Here is a 25,164-nt window from a genome sequence, read left to right on the forward strand (position 1 = left end):
GAGAAGCTTGATGCTGTCGGGAGAACAAGCAACCGAGTGCCTCTCGCGAAAATATTAGATGTTGATGGCTTACGTTTCTTTCCCGTCACAGAAAACCATCACAGGTTTAGCAAAGCAATTAAAGTATTATTTTGTTTTGTTTGTTGATCACGCAGTACAAAGTAGATGAGGAAAACTAGGACTCTGTGTACTCAGCGCGCTGCCATGTTTGTTTACATTGCATGAATGGTGGGCTGTAATTTCAGGAATGGATTTATTGCGTTCTGTAAAAAAGGAGGAGTGGCGTTTGTCGCATTTTCTCCATTTTTTCCCAAAAGATGACAGAATAACAATGTGGATATTGGATTTTGCTTAAAATTAAGAATTTACTTTTAACTACTGACCTGATTTAATACTGATTTTGGCAGTAACTAATTTTTTTCAAAAATGGCGTTTATCGCGTTTTGGAACCAAACTCTTCATATATAAGTACACTGCAGTATGCTAGGCTACATTAAAATGTTGATGAATATATGTTTGTAAAAACAGTTATTATGATATTTTTAGCCACAAGCCAATGACAGCGACAGTGATGTGGGATCGAAACTAAAGCAAAGAACCTCTGGCTCTGACAGCGAAACGGACGACAGCGAGGATGACAAGCGACCCAAGCGGAGAGGCAGGCCGAGAGCTCGCAAAAACAACGTAGAGGGATTTAATGACGCTGAGATTCGCAGGTAATAAAACAGAATGTCCAGTCACTAAATGAGGACACTGTTGTTTATGATTTATTGCATTTAATCACCGAATTGTCTGTTTACATCAGGTTCATAAAGGCATACAAGAAATTTGGAGCTCCGCTTGAGAGGTAAGAAATGCACCACTTTTTGGTGATCTATCAGGAACTTCTAAAATATATATTTTTTTACTAACCATGCATAAGCATAATTTATTTAAAAATACATACATGTTACTCGCATATTATTGTAGCACAGTTTGTGCTGAATACAGTGTACATGTGATATTAGTCATTAATATGTTTTAAGCAACTGAAAAAGACTTCTCCAGGGCCCCAATACCCCCTCAGACCCATTTTTGTTTTATTTTAAAAGGTTTTTCTTCTTGCTCTTCTGTTTTATACTTATTTACCAGGATTTACAGGGAATAAGAACTTGCATTATAGGGCTGTAAGTCACACATAGCTATTTTATTACTTTATAAAACTTGCAACGTGGTCTTATTCATTTAATTAATTCGCTTGTGTTTGACCCATTCGCTTTACGATGTATCCTTATTTTCACTTTATGTTGTCCATTTAAAGTCATACTAAACCAGTCGTGGCTGGTTTTCTGCAGGTTGGAGGCGATTGCCCGTGACTCTGAGCTGGTAGATAAATCGGTTGCAGATCTAAAGCGACTAGGAGAACTGCTACACAACAGCTGTGTGACTGCAGTACAAGAGCACGAGGAACATATGAAGGAGAACCCTGTTGAAGGTCTGTGAAAGCTACCACAGCGATGTAGAGTAAAATGGCGGAATATATTGTTTTATCAGTTTCATAATGTGTGTACTACCTGTATTGAAGCTAAAGGCCCTGGGAAAAGACGAGGCATCAACATCAAGATCTCAGGGGTTCAGGTCAATGCTAAGTCCATTATTCAGCATGAGGAAGAGTTTGAACCGCTACATAAAGCTGTGCCTTCAAATCCTGCGGAAAGGAACAAGTAAGTCCAAATCAAAAAAAATGTATTTTGATGTTTATGTATTGCAGTACTTGACTCTGCACACATGATATAAACACACTTTGTTTGCACTGCAATGCTCATTGTCATCTCTGGGTAGAGTTTCAACCCTCTTGAATTTGATTGGATGGGTTAACTTTTATCCAATTTCTGAGTTCATCAAAGATGTGTAATGAGACTGAAAGTATTAATGACTTTTTCATTTTTAATGGCCAGATTCCAGCTGACCTGTCGAGTGAAAACTCCCCACTTTGACGTGGACTGGGATATCAGTGATGACACTCAGCTGTTACTGGGCGTCTATGAGCACGGCTACAGCAACTGGGATCTGATTAAGGCCGATCCTGATCTCAAACTCTCTGAGAAGGTACAGAATCGGCAATGAATGAATCCAGAATTCTTGAGAGTTAAAAGAGAGGTCAGCAATGTGCAAGTTTGCTTTGTAATTGACGTCAAGTGCTTTGTTGTTGTCTGTATTTGTAGATTCTACCAGATGACCCTAACAAGAAACCTCAGGGAAAGCAGTTGCAGATGCGAACAGACTACTTGCTGAAGATGCTGAAGAAAGAACACGAAAAACAAGATGGATCTAAAGCAGGAGCTGAGGTGATCATAAACCATCCATGAACTACTACTTTTCATCAATATTATTTGTATTCAGAACCATACTGTAGTATTTGACTATTTCATTGCAAAACCCACTCAAGATGCAACTAAAAATGTTGCAAATAATGAAAGTAAGAATTTAAAAGCTAAAAATTAAGAAACTGAACCACACATTAGGGAGTGCTGTGATGCATGTGGCTGCCACATTCAGGTTATATTCAGTTCCAAGTACTCACAAGTGAAAAATCTATGTATTTTAAAATGACCTGAGGCCAGGATTAGGTGGATTTGAAGTAGGGATGGGCATTTAACAGTAATTTAATATTTGAATATTTAAGCTCATAAAGAACAAATATTCGAATATTTGTTTATTTAAATTACGTTCATTTAGACATACGTGTTTTGTATTTTTCATTTTGTCACAATTTTACAGAAGGCTTATAATTAGGAAATATCCACAACAAGCTAAGCTTATATTCTGTATATATGTATATGTATTTTTAAGTTGAAAACATTGTTAAAAAATATATTTTTATAGTTCTTCTTAAAATAATAGCTCACAGAAAAATGGTGTTAAAACCCGCGGGTAGCAAAACTCTGCTCCAAGATGGTTATCCGGTAAAAACAACAGACGGATCTAACAAGAATATCTGAATTTAACATTATTTTACAAATAACGTAAGCTAGCTCGATACCTTATTGCTGACTGTGCAAAGTTACGAGCTTACTTTAACAACGACGGGCTATTATTGTCTGCTTTTAAACAGCCATGTGCAGTTATCCGTTTCATTTTCGAAAGAGCACCACATATAAAAATGTTCTCCGTTTCATTTCGTTCTCTGTGTCTGTCTCGTTATTTACAAAATAAAGTAGACTTTATAGCAGGAAGCTTACAAACCTCTCATGATGCCCTGATGCGGGCGGCGGAGAAGCACGTCTAAATAACACGTGAGCCGGTGGCCAAAACGGACAACCCGGAGTTAAAACTAAATACTTAAATTCGTCTGCAATCTGAATTGCCAAACAATCAGAAATACATACAAATAAATGTACATGTATATTTTACATTAAAGTCTGTAAAAGACAGTATAGATGAAGTGAAAAAGCATTAAATAAGTCGTAACCCTTCGGTGGCACATTAAAAACAAACATTCGAATAGCATTTTTTAAATTCGAATTATTATTGCTGTTCGAATATTCGTGCCCATCCCTAATTTGAAGCTGAATTTTTTTACGTATAATACATTCGGAGCATTAGGTTAATATCATTATCTCAGTTTTGACAAAGGTGGCATTTAGCAGCTTTTGCATCTGAACTCTTCACATGTTTCTGGCCTGAAATTGCAATGCTTTGTTTGCCTTTCAGACTCATATTTTGAATTTAAGATTAAACTCGTGTTAAATCAAGGCTTATAAGATAAATGCATAAACCTAATTTATTCTGCTTCATTTTTGTAAATGACTAACTTTCAGCTTCTGTGTCGTCTTATCTCCCAGACCAAAACCAAAAAGAGGAAACCTAGAATAAAAAACAAGGCACCTAACAACGAGCTGACCAATGAGATTTCCTCTCCTCGTCTCTCCGACAATCCGTCAGAGGAGGGGGAAGTGAAGGTGTGCTACTTTTGATGCACCTTTTCTTATATGGAGATATAAATACACAGCACCAACCAGCTAGGCTGCATTTTTACAATTCTCTCATTTTTTCCAGGACGATGGAGCCGAAAAATCACCCACAAAGAAGAAACAGAAAAAGGATAACAAAGAGAACAAAGAAAAAACAGGAACTCCTAAAAAAGAAAAGGAGGGGGACAAAGACAAAAAGCGCTCAAAGTCCAAAAAAGAGAAGGTATTACAGATGCTGCCATCTGAGTCTTCAGTATTACGTTTCACTATGAAAGTGTTTCCTTTAGAAACCTGGACTTTAGGGTTGTGTTTCACTACATCATATTCCTTATTGGTCGTGATTTGAGAAACTAACAAATTATACTAGTATTAGATTTAAATGCCTTACATTAAGAATATAATAGCTTCTGTTTGTTTCCTCATTCAGATATTCAAATATCAAATCTTTAGGTATAGTTTGTTATCTTATTCGACTTCTTTTTTGGACATTAAATATTTATATGATCAAATGCATTTATAGAGGGGACCACTAGGTTGCAGTGTGCATGCATCAAAGTGTCCATCCAAACTTATGCTAAATGAAGTACACACTACTTTTGCACACTACTGTACTTGGAAAGGATAAAATGCTAGACTGAGACACAATGGCAGACAGAAAAAACATAAAGTACATAATAGCCTTAGGATTATTTAAATCCAATTTGGGTAAACTGCAATGCTAGAATAAAAGGGCAGAATATCACAATATAATGTAAAATTAGGGCTGTTCCTCATCAGCTCAACTTCTTAAATTTTCAGGCTAAACCAGCAGGCAAAGGGAAGAAGGCCCAGGGCCCGGTGCACATCACTGCTGGAAGTGAGCCGATACCAATCGGTGAAGAAGACGACGAGCTGGATCAGGAAACATTCAGCATTGTGAGTGATTTTATTTTATTTTTCATTTTTGTCCCATATTTTTATTCTATATAATGCGTATACTTATGCGCTATGTTCAATAATGTAAAAAATATTTTTGTATGGTTCAGTGTAAGGAGAGGATGAGGCCGGTAAAGAAGGCTCTAAAGCAGTTAGACAAGCCAGATGAAGGTCTGTCAGTACAGGAACAGCTGCAGCACACTCGTACCTGCCTGCTGAAAATCGGAGACCGCATCACCGAATGCCTTAAATCCTACAGTGACCCTGAGCATGTCAAGACCTGGCGCAGGTATCGTACATGCACACTAAACATCTAACTTTATCCTCTGTTCACAAGTATTAACTTGCTTCATATTGATGATATTATCTGTTATTTATGCTGCTGTTAATAACACTAAAGAGAATAATGTTATAATCAAACAACATTTTTGTTTTACCTTTCAGAAACCTTTGGATATTCGTGTCCAAATTTACCGAGTTTGGGGCTAGGAAGCTACATAAGCTGTATAAGATGGCTCAAAAGAAACGCTCGCAGGAGGAAGAGGTAAGCTTAGCTTAATGCTGCTGAGCTTGAAGATACAATTCTTCTCATGTACTATTTACTCAGCTTACTCCTCATGTTTCCTGCAGAAAGATCAAAAGAAAAAGGACGATCCACCCAGGAAGAAGCCATTCAGACCCGAGCCGTCAGGGTCAAGTCGGGATTCAACAAGCACCCAGTCCTTGACCAAGCCCCACCCACCTGGGCATCCCCCTCATATTCATCACAGAGACCAATACAACCAATCTAATAAAAGGCACTTCCCCAATGAGGGTGAGACTATTCGACTTTAATTATTTTAAAGGTGCAATGTTTAATTTTTTAGAAGGATCTCTTGACAGAAATGCAAAATAATAAAGCTATATTATCAGGGGTGTATAAAGACCTTTTTATAATGAACTGTTATGTTTTTATTACCTTAGAATGAGACATTTTTATCTACATACACAGAGGGTCCCCTTACGTGGAAGTCGGCCTTTTGTGCCGCCATGTTTCTACAGAAGCCCTTAACGGACACATTTTTGCTACTAAGTTGTCTCCGTCAATTACATGTTTATCCGGTGGCGGCTACCATAGCTTCTCTATGCGTTTCAAAAGCCTGGGGTGAGCAGTGGACTGAGCCATTGGTTGCAATTCACAACCTCACCACTGGATGGTGCTAAAATTTGCACACTGCACCTTTAAATTCTTTTGCTTTTTAACAACCATACTTGCAGTTTCATATTACAGTTCTGTGTCTCATACGATCATCTTTTTTTCAGATAGGGGAGATTGGCAAAGGGACCGTAAATATAGCTACCCAGGTAACAGCAATCAACCCTGGCAGGGGGAACGGCATCACCCATATGAAGGTCACAGGTACAAGGACCATCACTATAACGATCGCCGGCCTCACAATGACTACCGTGGCTCAGGAGGATACCGTAACAGCGGCTCACCTCGCAAGCGTCCCTATGACCAGTACGGTAATGATAGAGATCATCGAGGCCATAGAGACTATTATGACAGGTAATGTCCTTTAGACCATTTTCATTTCATTGTCCTGTAAATCGCTGAAACAACATCAGTACTAAGATGTAGCATGCTTGCTTCCAGACATCCAGACCCCAAGAGAAGGCGTTCGGATGAATACCGTTCTCCGAATTACCATCAGGGTGGAGGAGGGCATCCACAGGACTTCCGAAGGATGCCTGATCACAGGGGACCGCTTGGAAATCATGGCCCCGCAGGGCCCGATCACTACCGCCCCTTCCACCCAGACAAACCCCCACCCCTCATTGATCCCCGTTCCCCTCAAGCCCAGAAATCCCCTCTGGAGGCGATCTCACCTGCAGAAAGAACTGCAGAGCAGAAACCTGGGACAGACTTCAATTGGAACAGCAGGAAAACGTGAAGTAAACATGAAGTCAGAGCAGAAACCGCCCGTACTGCCATAAGACTTGGCAGAAAGGCCACTGTCTGTGCCACACAGGCAGCGAATAGAGGAGACGTAACCGGCCACCTACAAACTCCTCGTCACCACAAGTGAAGGTCCAAAATCTGGAGCTCTACTGTGTCCTCCACTCTCTTCACTTTCTTCTAAGTTTCAGCGACCAGGTTAGGTCTGTGAATAATGAACAGTATGGTTAGTCCTATGGACTATGATGAAATTGAACTTAAAGTATTGAAGTATGCCTAAGTTGGAAAGTGCCTCATGTATTTGATCTTTTTTGAGAGTCATTAGCAGAAAGGGTGTATCCCAGAAATCAAGCTTTACTTTGATTTTCGTGTCTTTTGTGTTGATTTGTGCAAAAAAAAGATAATTTCATGAAAGAGGTCTTTTGTAGGAAAAAAATTATTTTAATTGCACCTTCAAATGTTAATTCATTCTTCTGTCGAGCTATCTGAAACTGATGCAGGTTTTGTTTTTTACAAATACTCAAATCTTTGTAGTCTTGCATCATTTTGAGGAAAATCAATGTGTTCAATGTTATCTGTTATGTTGGGGTCACAATTATTTGTGATAATCCCGAAATCCTGCATCAGATTTTGCTCAAATTATTGAATTAATATGTAACTTTGCTATCGCAGATCCTCTGTTTGTAATTGTTGTAATGCACAAACACCCTTTCAGAGGACAATAACCTTATTTAAGTGAAAAGGCTGAACAGTATTCAGGGTCTACGAAGACCTGTTTGTCAGAACACTAGATAATCATTACATGTAAGCTATCTTCTTCGTCTTATTTTCTTACAAGTGGTAACACGTGGCACAGTGTATGTCGACTTTATGGTCAGTGCTTGTATGATCTGTACTGTTGCATCTTTTTATTGCACTAAAAGGACAGTACTCACAACTTACTTTCAATGTAGTAATGATAAACATTACCTGAATTTAATTTTTGCTGTTCTGTTAAGTTAATTTTCCCAGTTCAAAATGCTGATACAGTTGACCTTCGTGTGGAAATGTATGAATGGACAGATGTGTGAGCGAGTCACAAGCTATTTTCAGTGAACCAGATTTTGTGCCAAAACATTCTCTGACTGGCATGTTGATAAATACCATTTATTGATTGTTTATTCGTTGTGTTTCTCCATCTGTGCCTTATTCTTGTGTAGATTCAAACACCGGTTTGGTATAAGAACGTTTAGGGGTCTGAGATGATGCAGTATTGTTGTTGTTGTGTACAATTTCAAACACTTGCCAGGATGGAGTAACTAAATGCATGTTGAGTCAGCTCTGGTGGGTGTGGAACAATTTGGTGAAATGTGGGCACTTCTGCTCTGTAATACTTCCCACTCAAGGTCCTACTCACACTCCACACGTGTAAGCTTTGAGATAAGCCAATTTAAAGTAATTTATATTTGTGAAAAGCCACTGTTCAGATTAACTGTACTGTACATAATGTTTATAGACCTATGTGTATTAAACTTTCCTACATCATGGACAATGTGTGTCTCTTTGTTATTCAGTAATGCAAACTGGTCATCTAAAAACCACAGTTACTTAGAGAATGTATCCAGAATAAATCATTTTGTTTTTATGTATTGTGTAACGTTAACGCTTTCACGTTTTAAGTGCCGCGCGCTTGATTCCGGCGCGTGCTCTCAACTGCAGGGACGGCGCGAAATACACCTCTTGCTTAATCTAAAAAAATGCTTACAATTTTGGAAAAAGATAACTTTTTAATATTATGGTTTGTTTTTAGTCCTGCCCTGAACAAGTTATTTCAAATGAGAAATGTTACAGAAACGTATACCTAATTCTTAATGGCTATACTGCATTGTGTTACCTGGACAATCAATGACAGTTTCTTTGTTTTTGTGATGGTTGTTTAAAGGTTTCTTGAATCGTTAAACTGTTTACTGGTCTTCAGAAAATCACTTGTTGGCATATTCAGCATATTTAAACCATGTTCCCCAGTGACTGTATGATGTTGATATTTATATTTTCCTAAATTGAGGGCAGCCATCAATTAACTTATACACAACTAACAGTTACAATACACATTCAGTGACAAAATGAAAAAATTCATAGCGGCTGCTGCAAAAATGGCACTAAAACTGACTATTATCAGCTTAAATTGCATTTAGTTGGACTTGATAGCAGAGGTGGACAATACTTAGTTACATACATTAGTTACATTTTCCAAGCATCTGTGCTTTATTAGGGTGTTTGTCTTGGGGAAAATTTGACTTCACTACATTCTAAAGCATAGAATCATAGTGTATATTCCTTTGTAATTCATATTAAAATGTATTTATTAATACCTAATTACATTTCAATTGTGTACTTTTACCTCAGTAAGTAGGCTACGTTAATGTACTTAAATATTAAATGTAAAACAAAAACTTGTATTTATGAAATGTAGAGTAAAACTTATGACAATATGCTTTGGAGTGTATGTTTTAAGTAGAAAGTAAAATATAAAGTAGTGTCCACCTGCTTAATAGTGACCCTAGCAACTTGTCAACCCACCTGTGGTCTGTGGACGTTGGCATGAACGATCAATTCACTTCTCCTTTCGGTGTTTCTTGGCAGTCTGTAAAACGATAGCTCCGAGGTCTTGTTAAATCTGTTACAGTCTATCATACTTTCCACATTTAGAGGCGTTTTCGTCGTGTTTTCGCTGATTTCACAATGTACACAAATTATGCCGCTCTGTCTTTTGCCACTCAGTGGGCGTAACCCCAGTCACTTTCGCCGAAGGTGACGTCCAAAGGCTATTATCTCCATGGCAACCACTAAAACTGATAACACACCGCTTATCCGGGTCCTGGAACTCAAACTGACCTGTACTTAACATTATATTACTCTGATGTCTTTTCTCGTTTCAGGATTTAATGTTAAAAATGAGCTAATAAATTACTTTACGTGATTATTTTCTGTCCAATTATTTACTCATGTGGTAAATAGTCATGTAATGAGTAGTAGTCTATGTACATAGTCGGCTGTTATCGCACATCCCATCCAGTTACAAAAATAAAACAAAGTTTTTCTGCAAATAAAAACATGGTTGGCACACTTTCACGAATAAAACCCTTTTTGTTTTCCTAGGGCGACTTCTATCATAATTTCATCTTCATCATCCCATCAGCATTGGTAGAGTTTAGCGATTGTACCATCAGATGGCAGTCTTAACCAAACCAACAGCATTTGCATTGAAAGACTAAATTTCACATTGAAGCCATTGGACCACCGTCATTGTAAAATATAAAACCAAACAAAAGGTAGTTGAATATACAAAAATAAACACATCAAAGACAATTTAACGTGACACTTTATTCATCTTCAAATAAATAATTTACAGTATATACAGGTGGTGTGTGTGGCACCGCTTAAGTCCTACATACAAAAACAGACTAAGCTGTCTGGCATCTCCCATTCAGCGGTAATACATTTGAAAATGTTATCACTTAACTCTTTCTTTAGTTACAAATCTCATAATCTCTTTCACCATCACGTTAAAAGCAAGTAAGAGCTAAGTTAAAGAGTTTAGAAACATAAAGTGCTTTTGTAATAAACAACACATAAACTCCGCAAGTCACACATTTCCTACAAACATAGGTTATTATTTACTTGAGGACATGATAATGCCTTTATATTCTTGTACCAAATTAGGTCCTTAATCTTATTGTTATTGTGGTGTTTGTGAACATTTAAATTCAAAGGTAATATTCACCCTCTAAAAAAATTAACACAAAATATATTTTGCCAATTTGCACATGATACTTGTCACATTACACATTTAAATCCGAAAAGCACTGACAACACAAGCACACTTAAAACATTACAATCATTTTGTATACTTTCAAATTTCTCTTTGAAGCTATGAACTGAACCAACACACTTTTTAGCAGTAGTAAGGCTTGCAAAACTTTACAGTGTAACAATAAATTACCATGAAGCAATTCTGTCTCGTGTATAATTACATCTAAACCAGAATTTCATAGTTAAAACTTAGCCTACTAATCGAAAACAAACACTGTGTGACAAGTGTGACACATAAAGAAATTTGACATGATGGTCACATGGAGCTTCGTCTGCCAAAGACTAGATAAAGCCTATAAAATTATGATACTTCCAAGTGTGATGTTGGGTTAAGGTAGGAGCTTCCACCTAAACCAATCCAATATCACTATTTAACGTCTCCCACCCTTAAAAATAATGGCACTATCTATCTCTGTGTGTGTTTTTAGTCACAATACTGCTACTGCCGTGGACAATACTGAGTGCCGATACTCTTGAGCCGGCTAATGGCTGAAAAGAAAATGCCCTATTTTAATTTATCAACGCATGGCAGATGTCCTCAATAACTCCCTGCATTGAAGTCCATGCACCACGATGTAGTTAGCAGCACCTTCCAATATTATACACAATCAGGACATCTGGTTTGAGCCCAAATACTTTAAAGTAAACCACAAAGGCCCCATGGGATAGCGAGAAAGAGAGAGAAAATTCAGCTGTTTGGGAAATTGTTGGCACCAGGGTTTGTGCTTTGGCAAAAAGCCTTTGCCATAAATTCACAGATCTACAGAGTTGCGAGTCAAACAAGGCCTACAGCACAGCCACGTCGACACCCTTTTGAAAAGGCGTTACTATTTAAGAAGTCTTAAGGATGAATGATGCATCTGCCTATAGGGCATGTGGGTCTCATCTCAAACTGCTTAAGTTGAATGAGAAACGTGGCTCTCTTTGATGTAGGCTAATTGTAAGGTTTATTTACTGCAATCTGACAGGATTATTTTTCTAAAGCAAGCATGGTGTCAAGTCTCAGGGTCGGACCATACCATTGTATGGCTTGGATTATCTGTTTTGTGATTCAGCTATGGCATTGCTTGAACAAAGTGAATTGGACTGTGTGCCTGAAAATTAGTTTGGACTGAATTCAAACACTCAACAATAAATATTTTCAATATTATACACCTAAGCAGTTGGGGTGTATTTTAAAATCTATTTTACACTGTATGTGACACACTGAACACTTTAAAAAGTGTAAAGAAGAGCTCTTGGCAGGCAGTACAATTTCTTACTGACCAATAAACCACCACACCAGAGCTACATTAGGACCCTGGGTGCAATATACAGCTATTACGAAAACACTTCACACAGACACAAACCAGCATTCATATGATCACGCATACACACAATTACACATGATTTGCGTACTTACACACTGCCTTTCTCATTTACTCACACACACACACACACACACACACACACAGACAAACTATACAAAAGGCCTGATGTTATAGCCTATTAATCTCCACAGCAGACAACATGACTTACTAGTTTGACATGGCCTTGGCCAGGAGGATTTCTCTAGAAAGCTAGTGCTTTTCCAGAGCTGGAGCTTCTTCAAAGAGAAAACTCCTGGCGGCCCTCAATACTTAGGAGACATGAATAAAAGCTCCCGACGTGTCCTCCAGCCCTACTCCGGGAGACATACTTCCCGTCTCGCTGAAGATCTCCAAACTTCTCTTTCTGCAAAGGATCACCCCCTTTCACTCCTGTCGGTGGCGTGTCACCCCGATGGGAACAATCTGAGCCTCTCATCACTGCATTCTCCATCACGGAGCAGTTATAGGATCAGCAGCATGACCGTAGAGACCGGTGGATCTGCAGGAACGCTCCTACTCTGGTTTTGATGAACGAACATACATGATGACATGTGAGAGATGAGTCCATGGCTGAGATGGGGGTGACACAAGACACACCAGAGTGAAATCTCAACTGAGAAGCCCAGCCTCTGGTAAATGGGATGCAACATGGCGAGAGCAGCATTTCACATGCATACAGCTTCTTACAATCATCTTCAACAACGAGGAGACTACAGACAACTTGAACACAAGTCAGTCCACAAACATGCAGTAACTAGGCTGAAAAGGGCAAAGAAGCTAAAACCTAATTGTCTGGAGGCGGAGTTAAACATCGCGTCCTTTTCAAAGATGTGGTACTTTTCTTTGTTGGAGTGGAGCATTTTAACATCCTCAAAGGCATAGTAGGCAGCCAGGGTGAAGTTGATGTCCCCAGAAGAGAGCAGATCGAAAACACAGGACTGGAAGTATAAATCCTCAACAGGTAGACGTTCTTTGCATTTGGCCATGGCTGACTGGTATGTGAAGCCATGAGTGGGAGTTCCCGGTCGCCCCCGGCCTAAGCCGTGGCTTTCCGAAGCCCGTGCTTTAAAGTTCCTAAAGTCAATTCGTTGATTGGCAGGGCAACCATGCAGGCAGAGATAAAGGTCCTGGTTGTCCTGGTCCTCCACCGAATTTACTACCTCTTCCGGCATACGCACCGCAAAGGTGAGGTAGCGGCCAACCTGCCGAACTACGATAGTGGTGCCGATGTAGCGGGCTTGAATCTCCACGTGTTGTCCAGGCACCTTTTCTACAACACGAAGAGTGTTGGCCCCATGCCGGTCACCGCCGTTCTTTGAACCATCAGCGAAAGCAGCTGGAAGCTCATCGGTCTCTGCATGGTACATCTTCTGGTCAACACATTCCTGAAAGTTCTTGAAGATGATGGTTAGCTGTGATAAAGAGAAAAAAAGAAGTCAGAACAAAACTTTTACAATATCCCAAAAAAATGGCAGGTTTTTTTAACCCATGCTTGGGTAAAATATAGACAAATCCAAGCTTTGATTTAAATTAAACAAAAAAAAACATTTTACTCAACTATGAGTTAAAAACTACTTAATCTCTGCTGTAAAAATATTTTTTTTTGAAAAGCGCGACACTTTTATTGGAAACAATAGAACACCTACTACGCCATCAGCCAGCGTAAACACTTTGGTCTGTGTCACCCACGGTTACCTGCGATTACGAGTCATTCAAAAATATTTTTAATGATATTCGGGTCCCGGTCGGTCGGCTCGTTTAAAAAAAAGGTGCCAATTAACTATTTTAAACAATAACTACTTTTAAAAAATGCAGGCCAGGAACCGTTTCGGGTACAATTAATTTTTTTGTGGTCCGAGTTGTGGGCGGGTTAGTTGAAAACGTCGGTCGGGTGCGGGTTGTTTATACATTAACCCGCGCATCACTGGTCTGTGTGTCCCTTAACTTATGTTTTAATAAATAAATTGATGATGCAGTTTTGGACCTGCCGGCAGTTCACAGAGTTTAAGTGATTAAAACAACCCCGCATAGGTTTATTTAAACCCAACAGTTGGATTTGTTTAAATTTGATCCAACCATGGGTTGAAAACAAGTCAGTATTGTTGTGAATATTTAAATACAATATTTTAAACAGGCGGGATTTTAGACATAATACGTTAAAATATGACAACAAAAATGTGAAATTTCATCTTTCCTAGTTAACATCAGGCTTTCTAAGCTACGTAACAAATACAGCGTACAATGTTTTCAACTTGTGCAATATGCCACATTTGTTAAAGCAAACAAGCCCACAAAACCCAAGCCAAAGACACAAAGTTTTTTGTGCACCACTGCATCTGCCAAAAGACGGTGGCTAAGTACCACATACAACATAACTGAGCCTTGTCTTTTTAAAACCAGAGGACTGTGTAGCGGAGACCCTCCAAACCCAGCAGCTTTCGTAATGTCACATTTCAACAGCAGCTCAAGATACAGGGGGCCAATGTAAACGCACTCAGGAGAAACACAGGTCCAGTCTATGTTACAGCAGGCCTCAGTATGCAGACACAAAGACAATCCATTCATGCTGCTCAGAGCCGGCCTGTGAACCACGGATTCAGCTCCAGGGAGTGGACTCATGCCAGCTAGAGAGCACAGCCTGCACATGGGCTCATTAGAGAAGCTGCTCGTACCTCCGACTCTTCCAGCAAGCTGCCATTAGGAGGCCAATGGACTGCTGACACATATGTGACCTCGGGATGTCCAGGCTGCTCTGATCTCAGTGTTTGTGTGTCTGTGTCCGATTCGAGCGGAGAGTCATTTAAACCAAACCACCCTATAATCACTAATGGTGCCGTGATCTGCCCCCACCCACCCAAGGCTAGTTCTTCACAGTACAGGGAGAGCTTGTCTAAAGCGAAGGGCCTATCAATAAACAAGAGACGTCTTGTTTGCACAGGTGCCATCTGCTTGCAGACTTGTTTTCGCTTTTGTCCGAGCCGAGTAACCTCTGAGCCACTATCATTTATTTAAAACTAGCCAACTTAAGAAAAATATAATTATCCCTTTACCTTCAACGAGAAAAAAACCTACTTAATGGTGAATGGTTTCTGATGATGGAAAATTGGTCTGTTTTTTAATGTGACTGAGTACATGCAGTGTTTTTCCTCACTGCTTTACAACAGGGGCGGCCATAAGAAGAAAGTCAAGTCCGGTCACAATTACGGCATCCAAGATGGCGTTAGACGTAAAATTCAAAAGAGCAAAATTAGGATTTTACAAGCAGAAACATAAACTCACAGTCCTGTGCTTTCACCTTAGGCTAATTCTTAGGCAGCTCCCTGGTTTGTCCAATGTACCGTAAAGCAAAACAATGATCATTTACGAGGTATGAGGGCAACTAATGCAGAGAAAATATCTGCAGTTTCCTGTAAGGACCGGGCACTTAGTTAAAACAACAAGGCATTTAAATCGCAAGCAAACAATGGCGAGGACTGCCACAGATATAGCAACATTAGTCTTGGCTTGAAAAAAACGAAGGAGTAATTAACTCTCTTTAACTTCTGGCATTCCCTTAAAAAAACTTTTTTTTATCAGATTTTCATCAATTGTTCCGCTTATCATCTTTATCTGATGTGGAACTGATCCAAATGTTAACTAGAGTACATAGTCGCAAGTTCTGCTTTCCCTACCCACTGGTAAAACCTCACTTTCACTATTAACTAGTTCCTTGCTGAAAACAACTCTTGACTTAAACTATGCTTGAATAGCTGCACACATTTATGTTGATATTACTTGTTAAGACTTGTTATGTTGATACATTGATATTATGTGAGCCAAAAATAGTTGTTAGCTTGCTAGTAGCTGTAGCGGAAGACCCAGGGACAACGGGAGTGTTCGTAACCTGCACAGACAGGTACTTATTGTGAATCAATGGCCAGGCTCCCTCAACTCTACAGGTCTGAAAGTCGTCGTTGAACGTACGGAGGTGTGGGTCTCCGAAAAAACCGCAGTGAGTGTAATTAGGTGGTGGGGAGTGCCGTGGTAGACTCCGCTCGTAGTGGCACACCTCTGGCCCATCCGAGGGAACGTTGATGTCTTTTTGGGGTGGTGGTTGAACTGGGGGAGGGTGTGTACGAGGATGGCTAGTAGGTCCTTCTTTGGAACAGTTGTGTTGGCTCATTAGATCCTCTATGCCATGTTGGGCTGAATGGTAGGTCAGGTCGCCCCGGCAAGTACGGGCAGTGCGACGGACACAGTTGTTATATGCTCGCAGAGCAATGCAGAACTCCTCTTCTGGGCCAGAACTGGAGGTGGAGGCCCAGAACTCGGAGTTACATTTGAGGATCTTACACTGCAGAGATGCTGAAAAGAAAAGAGAGAGATAGCATAAATACACTGCCAAAAGCAAACCAATACTACAGTAAACTGAATCATAATAAGCGTAGTTGACTGTAGTTGACAAAACTTAATTCTAAAATATATTTTTATACAATTTTTCAATATTGCAACACAGCTTAACAGATAATGCATATTAATAGAGACAGTATAGATTTACAGTAGTGGCCAAAAGTGATGTCCAACTGACATCTTCCCTCTATTCAAATATTTTATTAAAGATGCAATACAAATTTTGTATGTTTGGTGTGTTTGTATAAACTCAAGCTTAACTTTGAGAAGGCAATCAACAAATTTATAGAGACATAGCCCATGACCATCACTACAAAATATTACCACAATGAGGATCAACAAATATTAACGACAGTAGTCAATTATAGCATATTAAAATTAAGCAAAATTGTGCAGTTTAAATGGAAGAAAGTTGATCTCTGCACTAAATGGCAGTGTCGTGGTTGGATAGTGCAGATTAAGGGGCGGTATAATCCCCTTCTGACATCACAAGGGGAGACAAATTTCAATGGCCTTAATTTTTCACATGTTTGCAGAGAATTACTGGTTTGTTCTTTTTCACATTTTCTAGGTTGATAGAAGCACTGGGGACCCAAATATAGCACTTAAACAAGGAAAAGTCAGATTTTCATGATATGTCCCCTTTAAAGGAAAATGATTGCTCCTGAATGAAAGTTGTAAATACCAGACCGTTAATTATGGTTTTAAAATACTTTTTATTCAGAAGATAACAAATACTTTCCAAACAAGTGATCAATTGAGGCAGAATACAGATTAGAATATTACTAGTAAAATCAATATCACAACATCGTCTTAATGCCCTTGCTGCTAGTGCCTGCATCAAAAATGCTGCATTCCTTCTTCTGTGCACAGCATTTAGTTGGGCAATTACAAGCTACACTGCTAATAAATGAATAACTTGCCCCATTGTGACTACATGCAGACCTGTCTCTATTTTCCAAGCGTGCCTTGTTTCGTTTACTGTTGGTTACTAGGTTACCAATACGCACCTAATTCGCATTCGTTTATTTTATTTTTTTTGCAAATTTTGAAAAGATTCACCTTACATTCGGATGGAAACCCAGCTCCTGTTGCTCATTTTTCTTACTCCACACACTCCCAAGTCTAACTGGGTAACACTGTGATTTAAACAAAGACCACATGCAACATCCAGAAGTGCAGTCTGCAAAATGCCCGCGCAGCATTATGCAAACATTATCGATAACTTATCGAACTGCCATTATTGTTTTATCGAGGGGAAATAATATTGGAAAAATTATTGTTACCGAACTATCACCCAGCACTACTGTGAGCTTTTTATTTGTCTATGCATTTTTGTATACTGTACTTTCTGAACTATAAGCCGTACCGGAGTGTAAATTCAAAAATGCGCCATTAAGACGAAATAACATATATAAGTCACAGTGGAGTATACGTTGCGTTTATTTAGAAAATTATTTCACAAAATCCGATCTGAAGAACAGACATTTAATCTGGAAAGGCAAGTTATTCAACTAAACAATAGCAGACAGAACAGCAGGCTGAATAGTCTTTACGTTAAAGTAATATTATCAGTTATTTAAACGATAAACGATAGCATACAGAACTTACCTGGAAGGTTGAATAGGCTAAATTAACCGAACAAGCCAACTAGCGTGAAGTTCGCATACTCGTCATTGCACATTACTGAATCCATTGAATTACATAAATACAGAAGCAGTACATGACGGACTCTTGTGGCTGTAGACGGTAATGTTGTCTCTTGCCTCTTAAATGACAAAATTAATTCATACTGACTTACAAGGCGCACCTGACTATAAGACGCAGCACCAGCAAAGATATGGAAAAAAAACGCGGCTTATAGACCAAAAAAATATGCTTTTTCAAATGAAACCCAAATACACTGTTGTTTGCCTTAAGCCAAATTATTCTTTCCTTAAATGTTTTATACCATACATGTCATATTTTGATTATTTAATCTAATCTGAGGGAGCACTGAAAGCAAATATTGTATTCCCCAAATATCACCTTTGGCCACTACTGTATAAAAAGAAGCTTATGAAATACATAAAAGATTAAAATCGTGATATACGATAAAGCTTTAAAATACATAAACTATTAAAATAAAACAAAGACTTCTCAGAAACAGGGCGGTAAAATATCACAAGAACTGTCCCTCACTATTGAGAAAAACATTTTTATACACTATATACATTTAGAATATGTATATATACCCTTGCTCCAATTATTTCAGTTCTGGACTTTAAATAAAGGGTCAGTTTATTATGTTCTATTCATAAATGCCAGTTGTGCTCCAGGCACTTGTAACAACACACACATTCCCTCTACATCTGGACAAAGTGAGGCTTTAATTCCATCAGTAATAAAAAGCAACATTCCAAACTAAGTTCCAAGGTCTGTTTTTGCCAACATCAATCAAGTCTAAGTGCTTTTAATGTAGTATAAACTAAGACTATTCTTGTCATGCTGCCTTTATTACATAAAAATATAATAAATAAAACAAAGTTAAAAGTTGGCCAATTCAAATTGGCTTATTTAATGCAAAACATTTAAAATGTTAATGGAATATTCTGATCAGGTCTATACAACAGAAAAGTAAAGGCCAACAATTAACATCTATTGAAATACAAAACGTAAACCAATAAGCATCTAAATAGGCATCATTATAAAGTAATGAACCCTTGACAGGCTTATCTAACTTCATTACCTCACCACCAATGACATCACTTCATTCTGACAAAATGGCTGATAAATATAGCATATATTGAATTTTAATGACCGATTCTATAAATATATAGGCTAGTAATTTCACACATTGTCTAATCCACGACTCAGATTTAACAGTATTAAGACAAATGGGAAGGAAGCACTAACAAAAGTCTATTATTTACGACTGCTAATCATCTCATATCAAATTCACACACATTCACACCTTGTGATGTCTCTTTGCATTGCAAAGCAGGCTGTGGGGGTGCTTTTTAGTAAAGCTCTGTGGGTGTCAGTGACCTCATGAAGCGAGGGCAAATGCACATCTAAAAAAATTACTTAAGGCTTTAACAGAAGGGGGTAGCTGTTTGTGTGCGTGTGGGAGGGGTGTAGTCCGAGGATTTTGAATGAAGACAATGCAATTTGCCATTGAGAAGAAACCAGCAGAGTCATAAATTAGCCCTGTGTAAAGGGATTAGATAGAGTTTCATCAGCCATGCAGGGCAGGAGGAAAGGGGGCTGAGGACTGCCTTAAAGAAACAGGATCTCTGGAGAGAAACTGGCTCCAGGACCAATGGGCGGATCGCACCATTCCACAGGTCAAACTGGATATGAGATAGCCACCTGTCCAGAGCAAAAGGCCATAATCAAAGGCAAAAGCAATTTCAAGCACATTCCCCCTTCCTCGGATTACAAGAGTTGAATTGACGGCTGAAGGCTTTTGAATCATGCGGTTCTTATCATTTAAAGAACATCTCTTACAAGTGGATCTTACACGATATGCAGAATAAACACTAATGCATGCATTCTGTGTAAACTCCTTCATGGTGTTTTACTTTAAAAACTTTATAAGCAACTGAAACTCTTTGATTCCAAATAACAAATCACAGCTATCATTGCTACCTCTGTTACACACCTTCCACCTATACCTGCAACAATGGGCATCTATCATTCATCTGATAAGGGACAATAAGCTAATTTAAAACGTCAACGACTAGTGCTTGCATGATTGCTCTTTGTTTGACATGAAATAACTTGAAAGAGGAGTGTGAAATCAAACTGAACAGTGCCTACGGCTGACCAAAACCTTCATAGGGTCCAACAACTCTTCCATGTGAATTCCATTATGCTGAGATACATATGAATTAATCACTGCACAAACCCAACCCACCTTTAAATCACAAACTTATACACACACACACACACACACACACACACACACCGACTTTTCAACAATTGACGTTACTGTTATTACACTCGGTCCTTACAATATAGGGATTTTTGCACATACGTTAACTAACAATGTTCAATACAATTTATAGCATTTATTAATCTTTGTTCATGTTAGTTTATTGTCAATACAACTGTTCATGTTAGTTCATCATGCATTAACACAAGTTAACATCTTTTGATAAAAAAAAGTATTAAAAAATGATGAAATTAACAAAGATAAATAAAAGCCTATAGTTTATGTTAGCTAATGCATTAACTAATTGTAACAAATTCAATCTTATTGTAAAGTGTGTGAGTTTTAGATTTCAAGTAAGACGACTTGGCCCATTTATAAACCTTATTTTACAGGTGAGGACGTGTGTGAGGATTATTTCTAGAAATTGGCCACAAAAGTACAACTAAACGAGTTCAGTGAAAGCATGTTAGATGTTGAGAAAGCGCTTCCCATCCCCCAAACACAACAAAGCTGTGGGAAACATTGTTTTAGTGCAAAACCCAACCAAAATCTAATCTCACATTTTACACAATAGCTTTGATCAACTTTGCACATTTACGTCTTTTTGCGTACAAAAAAAATCTTATTCGGTACGCATGAAAAACGTGCATGCTGCAACAATAACAATAGTTTTAAAACCACCCATATTTATCAAGCAATGTACACTGACAAGTTCTAGATGCTGAAAACATAATTGGACAATGACTAAACAAACGTACACCCAAATGCATTTAATTAAAGCCAGAATGTATGTGATTGTCCGCCTTATTACAACACGTTTAACTGCTCGGAGCGCTCGCTCCTTTTGCTGCATTAGCCAGTAGGCTATGTTAATAAATCAACAAATGCGCTGAATAATAAACCCTCACATCTCTGAAACTCGAATGCATTCGGTTTTATTGTTGTTGATATGTATGTTTCTTACCTGTTGGAAACAGAGAGAGAAACAGCACAAGGAACTGGCAGACTTCTAGCGCCGATAGTCCTGCTCTTTTCCCCATAACCATCCATCCAGCACGGGACAGCGCTCCTCTCCTCTGCCTAGTCAAAGCAGCAAAATGTAGGGATTAAAGCACAGCGACTTTCCCTTTGAGTAAAAGTTTGCCGAAATATCGCGACACCGCGAAATCATGCCGTCTTTCTTTCGGACAGATATCGCCGTGTTTGTCATAAGCGTTCGTGTTCACACATTCCCCGAGCCTCATGAGAAACGTGCCATCGCTCTTCACTGCGCTCGTGTCGAGAGGTGCAGCCTAAACTGTGAGGAGCACCAATAAGAAGTTGCTGTTCCTCCACCAACCCTTCACAAGTTTCAAATTACACACGAGCTTTCAAAAGTACATGTAAGACGAACCCGTGCAAAAACGGTTCTTCTTAATAAACAGCCTAGTAATAATAACAACGGTGTGACTATGCAACTTTTATACGATGTGTAGGAATTTTAATTACTCGTAAGTTAATGTTTGTTGACCAAAATGTGTATAAATCAGTGTCTGAAAGAGCTTGCATCAACATGAATAATTTAATAAATTCCCAATGCAGGACAATGTATAGCATACAATTAGTCTTTCAGTTTATTTCAAATGAAGCAGAATTTAGGCTACTTACATAACATCTGGATAATGTTAAATGATTACAATTGACATTGGAATTCATGCTTTATACACATCTATTTCAGGGAGTGCATGTTATGGGGAGAGATGTTTTTATCACTCATTAAAAAATAAAAAATGTTTTATAGCCCTATAACACCATGCATAGTCACCCGTTACAGCCACAGATCTTTGTCAACATAAATGCCATCCCAAAGCAGCATACATATTTGTCAGTGCATAATAATTGATAATGATAGCTAACCAATATTTATCAAAAATATTTTTTTATTAGACCTATTGCAGCCTCTGTAAACATATACATTATTTGGATAATAAAGTATTTGATAAATTGTACATTGTTATTATATAACACAGTGTGATGTGTCACTATTAAAATCTGTGATACAACCACAGATTAGACTACCGCCTCATAATGCAATGCATTAATAGCATGTGCATTGTATGTTTAATACACACTACTATATCTTTTATATTTATGTAAACATCAGGTAAAAGTTGCTTATCTATTCAAAATAAAAGCTACATGTATATTTTACATATACAAAGAAGGCTGTCCAGCAAAAAAGCCTTTTTTAAATTCTTGTTAATATTCTTGAATTTATTAATGTCTGGTCATTAATTCAAGGACTCTATATTAAAGTGAAGGGAAGACTTTCCTCCATAATTATGGTTTGTTTGGGGGTCAGCTGTAATCCAACAGATGGCGCTTGCACAGTGGTTAAAAATGAATGATATCTCCAAAGATGCATCTTCGTGTTTAAGGTTTTGGGGTGTAATAACTCTCCTATCACTTGTAGTTAAACTGTTACGTCTTCATTTTCTGTTAAGGCTGAAGAAAATATTACAAAAAGGTAGGATTTTAAAATCTAGATCTACAGGAAGATCACAATAAATCAAATTATTTAAATATGGTATTATTAATATAATGTAAAAACAAATTCTTATAATTTAGGTTAAATTATTATAGAAAGTAACCACAAGTTATCAACTTAAAGCCAAACCATTGGATTACTTGTAAAATGATACTGAATTAGTCTAATAACATACCCAATACCATCACAAATCGCATGCATTTGTAAACTTCACTGTTGGCTTGCTATACCTATTATTTGCACGAGTGATTGACAACGACAAATCAAGATGCAACTGGGGATGTCCGAAAAAAAATGCACATGTGTGTAACACTAATGCATTTCTAAACAAAGTTATTGGTTAAAGAATGCACGAGGACCAACCTTTTTGAATGCATGGAGCTCCACAACACTTTCGGCTTGAGTTTCTTTGCAGAACCGGGATGAAGCTCGTGAGTCGGATCCGAACTGGTGCGCGTGCAGGCGCGTTTTGTTTTTTAATAATTCCAAATTCTATTTAAGTCCGTACATCGTTGCTAAAACAGAGGTGCGTGACCCCTGCATGATGTCCCCGCTCCGATTCAGATTATTTTAATAGCGTGATGAGTCTTTATCTGCGGATTGCTCGCGGTGTCTGATGTTATTTTCATCCGTGTCCCGATGAAACGACGAGCCGGGAATGAAGGTGCAAGCAGTCCAGCAGTTTACCGAGACATTAACGATTACATCGCAAAGATCTTTTTGAATCAATAGTGTTCTTCATTTTGCTGCGGTATTCCCAGATTCCTGTCTGGCTCTCGGGAGTGTGGGGTAGGAAGAGCCCTCGGGCAGCACTGTTAATAGCGCTGGTTCGTTTCCTCACTGCTTCAGTGTTGTGAAATGACTAGTTTGAAAGTGTGAGACACAATGATCAGCGCTGCGTGACGCCTCTGCAGTCTCACAGCACCCCACACAGTCACTGAACACAGAGTTACCTCTTCAAAACAAGCCTCAAATCGATATGAACATCAGCTGATGTCATCCCAATCTGTATATAGATTATATAACCAATATATAGTTACAATTATTATAGAACAACTTATAAGATATTAAATAATAAGTTTCCCTTATGTAATACTACATGTCATGTTTTTGTATTTCTCTGCTGTCTTTACTGATATGTAGCTACCGTAAAGCTGCTTTGCAACAATGATAAAATTGTTGTATGGAAATAAACTTACATATTACATTTGCATTTATACATACAGTTCTTACAGTACATTATACAATTTATCATACGTGTGTTTCCTGAGACTAAATGCTTTACCAGTTGAGCTGCAGGGACACAGAACTGAACCTAAATTGAATTTATTATTTTTTTACAGTAGAGAGACTATATGCAGTACCATATATTTTTGGTTTTTGCTATTGTATTTGAAAGTATGCATAGCATGTGCAACACAAACACTGTCAAAGTACACATGCACATTACACCTCCAAACACTAAAACCACTCAGGGTACAAATAGGGTAATTAGACAGTCTGAATGTAAATGGCATAGATCCAGAAAGGGAGTTAAGTGGTAGAAACAAGACTGGCTTCTCTGAGTCATGTGCTGGTTCCTGAAGAGCAACTGAGCACTCCTTTAGAGCACTACTTAAAATTAAAGCAAATATTTAATCTGGATGATGTTAATAAACTCTTCATTGGGGTGACACTGTATATTGAAATGAGCTAAATGTTGCACATGGTCATATTGCAATATGCATATCGCAATGGTATGCAATAAATGAATGTTTTTAATACTATTAAAAAGTTATGGGTAGTTATATTTTAGACAGCAGAGAGACTGGCGAGACAGAGCGAGTGATGCTTTCTTTTCCAAAAAAGAATGTGAAACATGTATGTAGGTTATATATAACTTTTAGTTGCTTAAAAAAATGTTATTTTGTGTATTTGGTGTACACATACCGTACATTTTTGTAGCTCCAGATATCCTGCCTTTGTCAAATGCTTTGATTTTGTACAAAACTCATCAATTTTGAAAAGCGCTGTGTCCCTGATTGACCAGCTAATCTGTAAATTGTGATTGGCCTGAATACCTCTGACGTCAGCCGGAAATGTGACGCTCCTTTCCATGTTTGAAAGATTCGCTCTTGCAGTGCAATGCTTGCTCAATGACCATAACTTGCTCAATTTTCTACTGCTTTTCAAATGGTTTGGTTTCTTACAAACGTTATTAACGTGGTTATAATTCTGGATGCTTTAACATGATTCTTAAAAATAATTCATTAAGTATGCAGTGTCATAGGTACATCTCTGACGTTTATAACAAACCAAACCGTTTGAAAATCGGTAGAAGATTG

The 25,164-nt window shown here is 38.2% G+C and overlaps 2 protein-coding genes across 3 annotated transcripts in view; one reads left to right on the forward strand and one right to left on the reverse strand.

Annotated features, from left to right (window-relative positions):
- The window catches only part of chd2 (chromodomain helicase DNA binding protein 2), a 32,084-nt gene extending 23,746 nt beyond the window's left edge, over positions 1-8,338 (forward strand). For both annotated transcript variants that reach the window (XM_055173678.2, XM_073853580.1), the window contains 14 exons: positions 547-716; positions 806-847; positions 1,335-1,474; positions 1,565-1,703; positions 1,938-2,088; positions 2,205-2,327; positions 3,825-3,941; positions 4,039-4,176; positions 4,752-4,868; positions 4,979-5,157; positions 5,313-5,412; positions 5,499-5,682; positions 6,171-6,417; positions 6,505-8,338. In XM_055173678.2, coding sequence (XP_055029653.2) covers positions 547-716; positions 806-847; positions 1,335-1,474; positions 1,565-1,703; positions 1,938-2,088; positions 2,205-2,327; positions 3,825-3,941; positions 4,039-4,176; positions 4,752-4,868; positions 4,979-5,157; positions 5,313-5,412; positions 5,499-5,682; positions 6,171-6,417; positions 6,505-6,802 — 2,145 coding nt within the window. In that variant the 3' untranslated portion in view covers positions 6,803-8,338. The remainder of the gene's footprint in view (positions 1-546; positions 717-805; positions 848-1,334; positions 1,475-1,564; positions 1,704-1,937; positions 2,089-2,204; positions 2,328-3,824; positions 3,942-4,038; positions 4,177-4,751; positions 4,869-4,978; positions 5,158-5,312; positions 5,413-5,498; positions 5,683-6,170; positions 6,418-6,504) is intronic.
- Positions 8,339-10,150: 1,812 nt separating this feature from the next.
- rgma (repulsive guidance molecule BMP co-receptor a) lies at positions 10,151-23,740 on the reverse strand. The gene is made up of 4 exons (XM_073853581.1): positions 23,204-23,740; positions 21,278-21,393; positions 15,808-16,352; positions 10,151-13,402 (listed from the first exon to the last, which is right to left on the reverse strand). The coding sequence occupies exons 1-4, from the start codon at positions 23,215-23,217 to the stop codon at positions 12,719-12,721; spliced, it is 1,359 nt and encodes a 452-aa protein (XP_073709682.1). The 5' UTR covers positions 23,218-23,740; the 3' UTR covers positions 10,151-12,718.
- Positions 23,741-25,164: the final 1,424 nt, after the last annotated feature.

This window comes from Misgurnus anguillicaudatus, chromosome 15 (assembly GCF_027580225.2).
Source record: "Misgurnus anguillicaudatus chromosome 15, ASM2758022v2, whole genome shotgun sequence".
In the NCBI taxonomy this organism is placed as follows: Eukaryota; Metazoa; Chordata; class Actinopteri; order Cypriniformes; family Cobitidae; genus Misgurnus; species Misgurnus anguillicaudatus.